This window comes from Primulina tabacum, chromosome 18, assembly GCF_025594145.1.
Source record: "Primulina tabacum isolate GXHZ01 chromosome 18, ASM2559414v2, whole genome shotgun sequence".
NCBI classification, from domain to species: Eukaryota; Viridiplantae; Streptophyta; class Magnoliopsida; order Lamiales; family Gesneriaceae; genus Primulina; species Primulina tabacum.
The window spans coordinates 8344644-8359208 of NC_134567.1; the positions used below are offsets into that span (position 1 = coordinate 8344644).

The window sequence follows — 14565 nt, forward strand, 5'->3', positions numbered from 1 at the left end:
GTGAAGGATAGGAAGGGGTGTGAAAATCAAGTGGCTGACCACTTGTCACGGCTCGAACCTGAAGATAAATTAGATGAAGGAACCATAAAAGAAGCATTCCCAGATGAACATCTGTTTGAGGTAAATTCTATACTCCCTTGGTTTGCTGATATAGCTAATTTCTTGTCTTGTGGTACTCTCCCTCCGGATTTGAGTTATCACCAAAAGAAGAAATTCTTTCACGATGCAAAGTTTTACCTATGGGATGATCCATACGTCTTCAAGAGATGTGCTGATCAGATGATTAGAAGATGCGTAGCGGAGGAAGAAGCGAAAGTTATTCTTGAACAATGCCACTCTTCACCATATGGCGGCCACTTTGGAGCATCAAGAATAGCAGCAAATGTATTACAGTCTGGTTTTATTAGCCTACTTTGTTCAAAGATAGTTATACCTTAGCCAAGTCATGTGACAGATGCCAAAGGGTTGGCAATATTTCTAGACGCCATGAGTTCCCATTGACCAATATTTTGGAAATTTAACTTTTTGATGTTTGGGGTATTTACTTCATGGGACCATTCCCATCTTCTTTTGGTCAATCTTATATTTTGCTTGCTGTGGATATTGTGTCAAAATGGGTGAAAGCAATTGCCACTAATACTAATGATACTCGAATGGTTGCTAAGTTTGTTCACAGGAACATCTTCACAAGATTTGGGACACCAAGAGCCATAATTAGTGATGAAGGTACACATTTTTGTAACAAAATCTTTAACTCACTTTTGGCTAAATATGATGTGAAGCATAAGGTGACCCTGGCATATCACCCACAAGCAAATGGACAAGCCGAAGTATCCAATCGGGAGATTAAGCAGATATTGGAGAAAACGGTGAAGACAAACCGGAAGGATTGGGCACTAAAGCTTGATGATGCCTTATGGGTGTACAGAACGGCATACAAGACACCTATTGGGATGTCACCCTATAGGTTGGTTTTTGGTAAGGCCTGTCACTTACCACTGGAATTGGAACACAGAGCTTTTTGGGCCGTGAAAAAGCTCAACTTTGACATGGAAGCATCTGGTGAGCAGCGACTATTGCAATTGAATGAGATGGAGGAGTTCAGAAATGAGGCTTATGAGAACGCAAAGATCTATAAGGAGAAGACCAAGAAGTGGCACGACAACCATATCTTGCATAGAAATTTCAAGCCCGGACAACAAGTACTGTTGTTCAATTCACGCCTCAAACTATTTCCTGGTAAGCTAAAATCAAGATGGTCGGGGCCATTTATACTAGAATCAGTCCAACCATATGGAGCCATTGAGCTAAAGTGCAATGACGGAAGAACATTTAAAGTAAATGGACAACGGATCAAGCATTATTATGGGACTCAGTACGGCATCTTGACAACATTTCTTTGGGCGGATCAACTTGATGTAGACTGGTGGCAGTCGAGCTGATGACGTTAAACCAAGCGCTTTTTGGGAGGCAAACCAAATTTTTGTTTCTTTATTGCATTTCGTTTTCGGTTTTACTTCTATTTTTGTATTTTTATTTTTGATTGTGTATTTTTGGTTTAGTGTGTTATTGTATTCCCCCAAATCTTATGAATACCTATTGTGTTTTTCAGGACTAACAATAAGAGGAGAAAACAAATTCAAAGAGTGCACCCGCGCTGGAAATATACCGCACCTGTGGTAGTTGAAGACAGAAAAAAAAATATAATAATAAAAAAATTTCCAGTAGCCACACCGCACCGGCAGTCTAAATCATAACGCACCCGCGCTACATTGACAAAACCAACACCGCCCCCACGGTAAGATATGCACCGCACCCGCGGTCGCTGAAGGTCGAAAATTAAAAAAATTCCAGTAGCTACACCGCACCCGCGGTATGTTCTAGACCGCACCCGCGGTATGTTCTAGACCGCACCCGCGGTCGATGGTTTTAAATTCTGAAACAGGCAAACATTGGACATTACCGAAGAACATTTCTCCTTCACTTTGAAATACTCTCCCAAGAACACATTCCACACTCGATTTTTTTCTTCCAAGTACATATTTCCCACTCCACACATACATACCTTCAATCATTTCATCCAATATCCATCTTCATTCCACAAATTCAACACCAAACCTAGGGTGTGAAAAAGGGGCTCGAAAATTTTACACTAAGGATTGATTGGAGCTTTGATTTTGTTCTTCCAAGACAAATTTCAACACTCAAGGTGAGCAAATCCATACTACATTTGCTTTGAAATTCAAAATTATTGGTGCTATTGGCTATGAAAGAAAAATTAAATTTTAGTGGAGTGCATTCTTGACATTGTTGATTGGAATTGATTGGATTGGTGTGTATATTGTTGAGTTGTAGTTATTGTGATTAATAAGTTTGGAGAGTGAAAGAATCATCAAGTTTAGTGAATTGGATTGAAGGGGAAGTTGGTGCTTTGAAAGTGTTTGACAAAATGCCTCCAAGAAAAAAAAAATCAAAGGGCGCATCCTCGTCTGCGAATTATGATGCACACAAGTTCTGGGACGAGAAGGCGGAGGAAAATTATGCTAAAATTCTGAACAAGAGCATTGTTAAAGAGAGGGGATTTGACCTGAGCTTCCCACGAATCGAGATCGGATTAATGCTTACCGCTAGGCATTGGGAGGAGTTTGGCAAGACACCACAGGATGCGGTCATTTCGTTGGTACGAGAATTTTATGCTAACCTTAAGGTTAAGCATGATCACTTGAAAGTTTTGGTGCGAGAAAAGATGGTAGCTTTTGATGCTCATACCATCAACATGATGTATGGTATCCCTCCAGTCTTGCATGATGAATATGAAGAATATCGGACCGAGGAAGTTGATTATAATAATATTCTTCAGACTATTTGCATTGGGGAAGCGGAATGGCGAATGAGAGACGATGTGCATTTAAGCCTAGTCAAATCTGATCTGAAAAATGTTGCCAAAGATTGGTATTCCTTCATTTCGGCTAGGATTAAGCCTACTGACCATACTACTACCGTCATCAAGGAGAGGGCAATCCTGGCTTTTTGCATTTTAACGGGAAAAACGATTGATTTAGGTCAATTGCTTCAGAACTCAATGTTAGATTATGCAAAAAGTAACTCTCCTAGTGGACTCCTCCACCCTTCTCTTATCACAGACCTATGCCATTATGCGGGAGTGACTTGGGCAGCAAATGAAGAATTGTTGAAACCAAAAAATGCGATTGTGGTAATTCAACCACATAGGTCACTGACATCTGATCAACATGATACACGTCAAGCTCAGAGAGAATTCAACAGAAGAGCTGCTGAAAGACGTGCCCATGCTCATGCCCCACAACAACAAACACAACCGCAACCAAGAAATGTGCGAGATCGATTAACTCATTTGGAAGAAGAGATGCGCCAACAACGCCAAGACATGGACGAGTTTCGGTTTAGGACCGATATATTCATGGGTTATATGATGGATTTCACGTCTGTCTTGGCTCAATAATTTCCATCAGCTTCCACATCTGGTAATCCATTTCCACAACCTCCGCAATGGCCGCCCGCATACGATCCGCCGGAGTACCACCCACCACAAGAAGGAGCAGATGATGAGGATGGCAATGACCACTGACGGTCATTGCCCGAGGTATGTGTATTCCCCTAACTTTCATGATCATTTACATCGAGGACGATGCACATATTTAAGTTTGGGGGAGATGTTATGTATTTTAGCTTGTGTGTTTATAGTGTCATTTAGTTTTATTTGAATGTTTTATTTACTTTTGAGTTATTTGCTTTGTGTTTGTAGTGTCATAGTCATGAAATTTTTTTGAAATGGCCAATGATGAACAAAATTTTTGTATTGAGAAGAAAGTTCATGCATTTTATTCATATTCATCAATCAATTTGAAAAATTTAGAGAACAATCATGAGATTTGGTAAGCTTGAGACTTATAATTTCTAAACAACTCTGTGATTTTCATTTGACATTGAAATAAATTTTTGCAAACACATATATGATTGAGGCAATCTTTGATTTTATTTGGGCCTATTTATATTGTTCATAAATATTCATTTGACGCCCTCTTGAGCCTATTTGAGAAAATAACTGTGTTCTTGAAATTTCTCGAAAGCCAAGCACTTTTCTTTTGAATATATATGTATTTGGTTGATGCATTGAGACACCATTTTTCATGATGATTAGATTCTACTCTGTGTTGGTGAATTGAGATTTTGTCTAGAACTATCCAAACAACAGTCGAGGCGAAATACGGACAAACTATGATTTAGGAGATTTTTTGGATCGATTGAGCCTTTTAAGCTACCAAATTAAAATAATTTTTCATTTGTCACATCTTTGTAGCCTATATGAATTCGGATGACACACGTGAATATGTGTAAAAGACTTCCATTCGATATCCTTTCAAATATCCCACATTTACCACCCCGTTGAATATCTTAAACATTAATTTCTTACCTTCTCAAGGGAGTAAGAATTCAAAGGATTAAAAAAAAATTGAAATTCTCCTACAAAAGAAAAGGAAAATGAATGATGTTTCATTGAAGAAGTTGGAGAAAAAGAAAAAAAAAAGAGATGAAATGAATAAAAAATAGAGATAAAAGGAAAAAGTGGAGTTTGCAAAAGAGATAAAGATTCAACTTACTCCCTTATTTGAATTCTTACTCTTCATTTGTAGCCATAAGTCAAGGCCTAACATTACAAGCATTGCAAATCCTATTGATCAATTCATAGTTGTCCAATATAATAGTGGAGAGGGATTGGGAGGATCAAGCCTATGGACAATCGATAAACACTTCCATTGAGTACCAAACTTGATCGACTTTACACACACCTCATTGCATCAAATATTTATTGGGTACTCCTTTCTTGAATGAATATTACTTTGAACCCAATTTTTACCGAAAAAGACCTCTTGATTTGTGTTTGTAAAAATTGAAATCGATTGAGAATGTTTTGAAACATGAGTTGAAGAGATTAGAAGTTAAGAAAATTAACCGATTGCATGATTATATCCGGATGAAAAATTGTTTGGATTGATTTGACTTGTGAATGCATGAAGAGTTAGTTAAATGATCTTGAAGCCAAGTTCTTTTAAAAATATTTCATGACTTGTTTGTTTGTGTTGCTTTATTTTGCTTGAGACTAGCAAAATCCTAAGTTTGGGGGAGTTTGATAAGTGCAATTTATTGCACTTTTATTACTTGTATTTAACTTGGAATTTTGTTATTCTTGAGCAGGTTTTATGTGATTTGTTGTTTTTGTTGTTGTAATTTGGAAGCTTAGAATGAGATTTTAGAGTATTAAAGTGTTGAATTGGAAAGTGCAAAAGATAAAAAAAATACAGTAGGCAAAGCGCACCCGCACTTATACATTCACCGCACCCGCGGTACAACAGCGCACTCGCGCTAGAAAGAATACCGCACCCGCGCTCAGACACCAGTAGAAGCACGGCACCCATGATGACTTCTTAACCGCACCCGCGATCCTTGCACGACAGAATCCGAAAAATCTGTATTTTGGTGTGCTGCGCATGGAAGTCCAAGAATTTGGTGTGCTGCGAATTTAGGCTTGTCTGAACTATTAAAAGACAGCATTTACTTTCCATCTAGGGTATTGGGGAGCCAAGGGAAGAGTGGAGGCTGCTGCTAGAAGATTGAAGACTCAAGTTCATCAAGTTCTTGGGAAACCTTTTGCACAACTCCGGGGACGGAATCAGCACTTCAAACTCTTGTTCTAAGTTTTTCTTTCTTTTATTTTTCATTTGATATGCCTTGTTTTAGAACCATGTTTTGTTATTTTGCTTGTGTTATCATGAACTAATTTTTATTTCTAGAGGAAAGATGGAACAAAACTAGAAATCATGTGTTGGAATTTATGAACTAAGTTATTTAAGTTTTTTATATTGTTCATTTGTATTGTTCTAATCTTAATGCTTTCAATTTATTGACCATAATTTGAATGATTTATATATTTACAATTTATGACTCGGAAGAGGAAATTATAAACAAGAAAAGATAAAAATACATCAATGGTATTTATAGAGTTCGGGAGGGCCTATAATGCTATCGAAGCCCATAGAGAATCTAGTGCTTGATGTGTTATTTATTTGTAGATTTTTGATGGGAACGTTGCAATCTATTTTTAGATGATTAAAGTCTACTTAACACTCGGGAGAGGGAGTAGATAATTATATGATTCTTGGCTAATGAATAAGAAGGATTTTTATAACATAGCTACAAGAAATTACACATGGTGGACAGTTACGTGAAATCGGACCTCTAGATCTTTTATTACATTGTTATTTGTTATAATTTGGTGTTACATTTAAATCCATTTTATATTTAGTTATTCTTACAAACAAATCTTTTAATTGATTATTCTAAATAAAGTCGAGACTATTTTAATCACAAGTACTAATATACATTTATATACACATTTCTCGTGGGATCGACACTTCTACTCAAAAATACATTTTACTATAACTTAACGTCGTGCGCTTGCGAGCAATCAAGAAAACACACAACAGCAACTTACTCCAAATATGTCATACGAGGAGAAGCATACTCAAATTTTGGATAGACAAGAAAGAAAGTTGCAAAACAAGGTGATAAAAATAGTCAAAATCAAATGGTTAAACCACTCGGAGGAAGAAGCCACTTGGGAGATGGAGTCAGAAATGAGGATTCGCTATCCCGAATTATTCGGTATGTCATAATTTCGAGGAAAAAGTTTTATTTTTTTTGGGGGGGGGGGGGGGGGTTTGTGAATACGTCCAAAAAGCCAACCTACGTAAACCACATGCATGCAAATAAATTAAATTGCATAATTATTTTATTTAATTGATTTTAAATGCTTACTTGATGCATATTATATGATTAAAGGTATGATTGCATGATTATATGAAATGATTTCATGAGAATTGTAGATTTTATCCGAATATTCGATAATAAGCTGGGGAAAGGAGACTGGAAACGACCAAGCCAAAAAAATATTTTTCAATAAATATTTTCAAGGCTTATTAATATGATTAATTTTTTCTAAAATGATAGAGTTCAATTTATTTTAAGAGACGAGTTCGATTTTATCTACGATCTCAAGGGACTTTTAAAATATCAAATGCATCATTTTTGAAAACTAATTTTGATAAAGTTTTATTTGTCAATCAAATACATGTTATTAGGCCCAATTTACCCGTGTTGAGTAGGTAAGTTGCTCCTAAACTTTATAATCTCAAAACTCAAATCAATTATCATGCAAATTAAAATCTATAAAATTAAAACCTAGGCTTCTAAACCCCCCATACCAGCCGAAATCTTCACACACAACACACACATATTTTTGAAGTTGGAGAGGATAAAAATAGGATTCTTTGTCGCCTGCTCTCCTCCATACCAGCCGAAATCTTCACACACAACACACATATTTTTGAAAGTTGGAGAGGAGAAAACTAGGAGTCTTCGTCGCACGTTCGTTCTTCTTTGCACCCCATGCCGTCGATCGTATTTTTGAATGTTCTAGAACGTAAATGCACGTTTCTAAATTCCTTTGACGCATTATTCAAACCATATTATGCATGTTTTTTTTATTTCTGCATGAAAATTATATATGCATTATTTGTTTAACGATAGAACAAAAAATTTCAAATTTTTGATGGTTTTACGCTTGTTTAGAAAACATTGGTTAGGCTGCCAACTTGAGATATTTTATGGATAGAACAAGGAAGATTTAAGGTGGAAATGAGGGCTGGAGTCGAGCTTGGCTAGGAAGAATACGCCTAGGGTTTTCTAGGGCTTCATGTGAGGAAAGGCTACGGCTTGGAGGAGCAGGGCGCCAGGGCTCAGTCGAGGCTTGGGCAGGGGCCTTTCTGGATGTGACTCGATGCTAGGAAGAGTCCTAGCATGGCTGGACTCGGCGGTTGCAGCAACGGAGGAGTCCACGCACACAAGGACTCTAGCCGTGCATGCAGCGGCTGGTTCCTTCAAGGGGGTGCGCGGCTCGAGTAGTGGTGGTCTAGGCTGGTCCAGTAGGGCCTATGGAGGACGGTCTTTGGTCAAGGCTCGGGCTTGTGCGTCTTGGTCCATGGTGGCTCGACCAAAGCATGAGGGGACTCGCGCGGTTCTTAGGGACTTACGTGCAGGGGCTGGTCTTGTGGCTTGGGGCTGGTGCGCTAGGTTAGGCTAGGTCAGTGAGGGTCCAGGAGGCTCGGGTGAAGGGCTGGTCCATGATGGTTCGGTGGTGGCTCGATTCGTGGCTCAATATGATTAGGCTAAGGTTCGAGTTTAGGGTTTAAAAAGAAAAATGGTTCGAACTGTGGTCCACGGGGGTCGGTTCATGGTTCACGAGGGTAATTTAGGTATGAAAAGTTCATGATAAAAGTTTGGGATTAAAATATTAAAGTTCGAATTAATTCGGGAATTAAACGCTTCACGAATTAGTAAATGAGAAATTAAATCGAAAGCCTCGAATTTAAGAAAAATAAAAATATGAAAAATTAAATTTTAGCTTAAATAATTATTTGAGATGGTCTAGAGTCAATGAAAATAAGAAAAAGTCAAGAACGAGAAATTTTACGTCCAGAGACAAAATCGATCATTTTACACTTGGGGTAGTACGAAAATGGTTGGTAGCGTTTCGAAGGGTCATAACGCATGTTAAATGAATTATTATGATGATTTTGATGAAAATATGATATTTTATTATTTATGGTGAAGCTGTATAATTTTTACTGTAAAAATGTTATTTTTGGAAAGTCATTATATTTTATGAAATAAAAGAAAAGAAAAAATATTTTGAACGATGTGAATTGACTGTGACAAAGAAGATATATGATTTTTTGTAAATATCTTGAGGGAGAAGGCCCTAGAGAGAGTCCGTTTATGGGACAAGGCCCCTGAGGAAGCCCAACGATCGTACTTTCATTTTACGTCTGTGCCTAGTGCCCGTCTCCATGCACAATGATGAGCTGAGACTGATCAGTCGACCAGAGGATAAAAGGCTAGTCACTTTCAAGTATCAAATTTCACCTAAAATGATAAATGACGGACAGCTTTACGATTTTACGATTTATGATATAATTATGATTACAAGTTTAATTTAAATAAAAATATTTTTAATGCATGTGTTTGTATATGTATTATTTGCTACTCATGTTTAGAACGTGCTGAGTCATTATACCCACTAGGTTTGGATGCTGCAGGTGATGATATTGAGGAAGACGCTGATGCTTGAGTGGATCGAGGCAGACAGTACACTCTCAAGGGACTTTATTTTCCACATTTGCTTGATAGTAAAAGATTAAAGGATTTTGTTAAAGATTTCATTAGAGATTTTATATTTTATTTTGAAGTTATTTTTGATCATGTTAAAGGTTGATGTTGGATTTTGTTAATTGACGATAAAAGGATTTTTATATATTTGAAATTTTATATGTTAAATTATTTTGATTTATGTAAATGTTAATTTATGGGTAAAGGGTAAATTTTCGAAATAATGTTAATAAAAAAATTATTAAAATTTTAAAGTAAAAAGCGATAGTCGTTTCATTAACACAATGGAAAATTGATATAAATCAAATGTTTATTATAATTTTAAGAATGAACAAAAAAATAAAATATTAATTTAGCGACTGGAGAAAATAGGGCAACTAGAAATACAGAAATTAAAATATAATAACAAAAAATAAGCATAAGAATATGGAAATAAAATTGAATAATATTTCTAGTTTAAAGCTTTTTTAAATTTTTTTTATTTTCTCTAGTTTTAAAAAATACATAATAAAAAAAAGATATTTTAAAATCTTGCCCGTTGAAGCTACCGGGTCAAAGCATTAAATAAACATCTGAACAGTTAAATTCAGGAGAACAGAGAGAGACTGGAAAAAGCAAATGTGAAAGCATCCACACTTGACATCGTATTTGTTTTTTTGTTGGGTCTTTTTCCTTTTTGGCTCTCGTTTCGCTGCCTTTTTCTATGTTTATCGTCACCATCGTGCTGTTTCTATTGCAAAAAATATTCCCTTTGGAATAAATCTTTTAAAATTTCTCAAAAATTTAAGGTTAAATTAAAAAGTTATATATATATATATATATGATCCAATATTTTGTGGATTGATTCATGCCCGATTGACGACATTATCGCAGACGAAACATAATCTCTACAACGAATTCGACTACGAAAAAAACTCAGTGAATTTTATATTTTGTCTGCATTGCGTTTTATTTGAATTTGTTGAGATTATGTTCGGGCAGTACTGGGATTTGTGCTCAAAAAATTTGTGTACCATTTGAATGGTAAAAAATTCTATATTAAACTTTATTTATAAATTCTCACCACACAAAAATTCTATTTGAAAATTCAACGAAAAGTATAGATATAGTCGTTTTCAAGAATATATCTGTCCCTAACTTTTGTTCTCTTGTTAAACCTATTACATATATATCATAAAATATATTTTTGTAAAACTTTTAGATATCAGTAAATTATATTAGACTCTATTTGCACTTGATACGTATGAAAACATATTATTTTTCTAAGACCGATGAATATTTTTGTAAAAATCAATTGATATCATAAACACACGAAAAATTCTGTTAGTTTGATGGTTTATCGCTTAATATAAAAATATAACACACATACACACATATATATAAATGTTGGATCTCTTGAAATCTATATATATGTGAACACTGATTAAATAACATTCATCTATTAGATATGATGAAATTGTATATATAATAGATGAACGTTCTCATCGGTGCTCATATAAGTGTCCATAGTTGGTGTCTAAAGATATCAATTTTATTATATGTAACAAAACTCTTGTGAGATCGTCTCACATGTTAATTTTGTGAGATAAATCTCCTAATCGATACGCACTATGAAAAAATATTAATTTTTATGTAACAAAATATTAAAATTTTTCATTCTACGAATGTATGAATAGATCGACTGGCCTCACAAATATAGATATGTAAGACTTACTCACACATATGTGCATATACATGTGTATAGATTATCTGTAAAACTAAAAATAAAATGTTGATGTGTATATATATATAACTAAAAATAAAATGTTGACATAATACAAATGCTATTAAATCATTGGTCTAATTAATTATTTTATTTCTACAAGATAGACCTAAGTAAATATAAAAAGGCTGTCTAACTGAAGGGGGCAGAAATTTTACTCAGAAATCACCTGTACTCCGAATATATCAGTGTTTGGCATCATCTTTTCTATCCCACTTTTCACTTTATTGATCTTGTGTCTCACATGTTCTTTCTTTTCACCTCTCTCCATGCAAGACACAACATATTTCAATATCTATATTGGATTATCATCCTAATAATAATAATAATTATTTTATATATAAAATAAATCAAATTTTCCTCCCCATAAAATCCATATTTTAATAAAAATAAAACTTAATAAATTAAAATAATTAAATATTTTATTGACGGAAAAAAAAATTGCAATATTATTTTATCTTATATTTAAAATATACTTGGTATCAGATTTTAGTTTACATGCACGTACCATGATGCATGTAGTAAGTGCGAAAATCACTAATTATCTATATATAAATTACATCAATGCATCATAATTAAATTGTAAGATATAAAATTAAGGTGTTAATATATTAATTGAAATATTTTTGTAATAATTTTATTTTATAGTTTTCAAGAAACTAATATTTTTTTTTTAAAAAAAATTACAATAGTATCATACTTGTGATTTTATATATACGTAAATAACTCAGATTTATTTTGTAGCTATTTCAACTTTATAGCTATTTTCTTTTGAAATACCGAGTGAAAGTTGGTCTCTTACATCATAATAAGATAAATAATAAACATAAGTGACGTCAAATGGTTGTCGTTTAATAAAAAAACATAGTCTAAGTAATCACTCAATTTAAATATGTTAAACCATAGCAAAAACCATATTTCAATATATTTTATAATAAGGTTATTTGTTTTCTGAAACAATTTTTTTCTTAATAATTGTTTAGCGATTCAATCATTCATTTGATTGAATCGTCTCCTGCCAAATCTAAAACCTGAAAAAGTAATATTTTCATCTTTAAACTTATTGATTTCAATACATTGAATATTACGTTTTATTGGATTAATACAAAAACTTGTGTGAGACGGTCTTACGGGTCGTATTGTGTGAGACATATATCTTATTTAAGTCATCCATAAAAAAATATTACTTTTTATGATAAGAGTATTATTTTTTATTGTGAATATCGGTAGGATTGACATATCTCACAGATAAATATTCATGAGATCGTCTCACAAGAGACATACTCTCGTTAATTATAACTTGTGAAATAATTTGATTTTTACATGTAACTATAAAAAGTTTTATTTAAAAATAAAAAAATTTAAAATAATAATATAAAAACCACCAAACTATCTTGCTCTCTACCACGCTACTTTTCTCCTCTCCATAATCCTACAGATTTCTAGCTCTACACATGGAAGCTCTCGGCATTCTCAAATTCTGGCGAAACGCCATCGCCGATGATGAAGATGATTCCTTCTTCGATTTGGTTTTCGAACCGCCTGCTGGTAGCGGAGGAGGCGGCGGCGGAGAGGTAGGTTTGAAGGAGGAGTTTCAGTTCATAGAATCCCCGAGCGATGTTTTGCGGAGTAAAAATGATTTCATCAGTTCGAAGCCTTTGTCTCCGGCGGTTACTCTACTCAGATCGACTCCTAAGTTCAAAGTCTTCATGTTAGGATTCAGAAAATTGTCGAGAAGCCAGAAACCAGAGTCTAATAATGCAGAGCTGGAGGCGAGCCCGTTGAATCAGCTCTCGGAATCAACGAAAGTCGAACGGAGCAATCGTTTCTCGGCGAAATGCGGCAGGGTGGAGGAAGTGTCTGTCTCGTCGGCTTTATCTAGAGACCACAGTTTGAGAAGCAGAATCGTGAAAGAAATATCCGAATCCGACGCTCTTTCCGGAGACGTGTCGCGGGAGAAATCGGTCCCGATGTATCTGAGACTTATGAGACCTTTCCACGTGAAGGTTTCGAAGAAGGCGAAGGTAACGGATTCCGTGACTCCGTTCTCTTCTCCTGTAACCGCCCCGGTGAACCTGTCTCCTCGGAAACTCTCCGACGGTTACAGAGCGAGGAGTAATCTGAAGATCGTGGCTAGAAATCTAGGTAAGAGCTGGTCAGCGCCGGCGGCAGAAGCGGCGATCGAGGTAGCAACTTCATCTTACCGCCGGAGAGACGACTCATTGCTGGACCAGCACGAAGGAATCCTCGGCGCTATTCTCCATTGCAAGAGATCTTACACTTCTTCATCCAAAGGTACCACATTACATTACCAGCACATATTCCAATGCCAAATAATTCAGTTCATTTTTAAAGAAAATTAACAATCAAGATTACAAATCATCAAATAATGTTCTTAAATCATGAATCCTTCAGAATTTTCTCAATTAATGGAATCTGCGATGGATCCATCTCGGGATGAATTGGGGAGAAGCTCATTATGAAAAAGGAAGGCAGAATTTGAATCACAATAGAAAAAGAGGAGAATAGCGGGAGTGGATCACGAGAATACGACGTCGTGTCTGCAGAGCTAAATGATGATAGTAGGGATCGTCTTTTTGGGGAAAATAGGTAAGCGAGTCTTTGAATGGCCAATGAGTAGAGATGATACGTAAGTTCACGGTTTATAATATCTGATTCGGTGACGTAATATAAAGATTTGTACTGGAAAACAAAATTTTATTGCTGTTATTATTATTTTATTAATTATTATAATGTTATGGGGGGTTTGAGATTCAATTTGTCACGTTACAGTTAGGCAACGAAGTGAGAATATCTTTCTGGTAAATTGAATAGACCATTCAATTGTATATGGGAACATCAAAAGTCCACTAGGTAGACTATTTCTTGACATTAGAACGGTCGAAACGAGTTAAATTTTTTTTTTCTTTTTTGACCTATACTTTTTTTTTATCACGTAAAATAAGTGTTAAGTTGATAAAATAAATGTGTGAGTTTGATAATTTTTCGATCCGTCGAAAAGTCCAGCCCGTCCTTCCCCACCTAATTTGACATAACCGTTTCGGCCCACCCACCCAACGGGCCCGTACCTTTACATAATACTAAATATAATTCATAAAGCTAATATCTTATGTTAAAGGATATAATAAAGTTTAACACTTTAACATAAGATAATATTATAAATTTAACCTAAAAAACAAGAAAGCCTATAAAAGTTAATGTGTTTGTTAGGATTGTTTTGGTATCCGTCAAAAAGTGTCTCACGATTGGGTAACAACTGATGAAACTATATTTTTTATCTAAACTTATTTTGGCCGAGAAATGTAGAAATAACTCGAATTTATGCAACAAATTTTTTGCTGAACAAAACAAAATCCCTCAAATAATATGTCAAATTTTGTTATTAATAATTTTTTATTATTAACAAAAAAGTTAAAAATAAATGAAATATCAAGGTTAAAACATTTCAAATAATCACTTAAACAATGTTCATCTCGTTGTTTTAGACACAAAAGTATTAACTAAGTTTGAATAATCAG

The 14565-nt window shown here is 34.9% G+C and overlaps 1 protein-coding gene across 1 annotated transcript; it reads left to right on the forward strand.

Moving 5' to 3' along the window:
- The first annotated feature begins 12437 nt into the window (after nucleotides 1-12437).
- LOC142533333 (membrane-associated kinase regulator 5-like) lies at nucleotides 12438-13780 on the forward strand. The gene is made up of 2 exons (XM_075640069.1): nucleotides 12438-13321; nucleotides 13442-13780. The coding sequence occupies exons 1-2, from the start codon at nucleotides 12481-12483 to the stop codon at nucleotides 13507-13509; spliced, it is 909 nt and encodes a 302-aa protein (XP_075496184.1). The 5' UTR covers nucleotides 12438-12480; the 3' UTR covers nucleotides 13510-13780.
- The last annotated feature ends 785 nt before the right edge of the window (nucleotides 13781-14565 follow it).

Excerpts from the sequence above, each read along its gene's own strand:
- LOC142533333 (XM_075640069.1), top strand. The coding sequence starts at position 12,481 with ATGGAAGCTCTCGGCATTCTCAAATTCTGGCGAAACGCCATCGCCGAT. Across the intron at positions 13,322-13,441 it reads TTACACTTCTTCATCCAAAG|AATTTTCTCAATTAATGGAA; the intron begins GTACCACATTAC and ends TGAATCCTTCAG.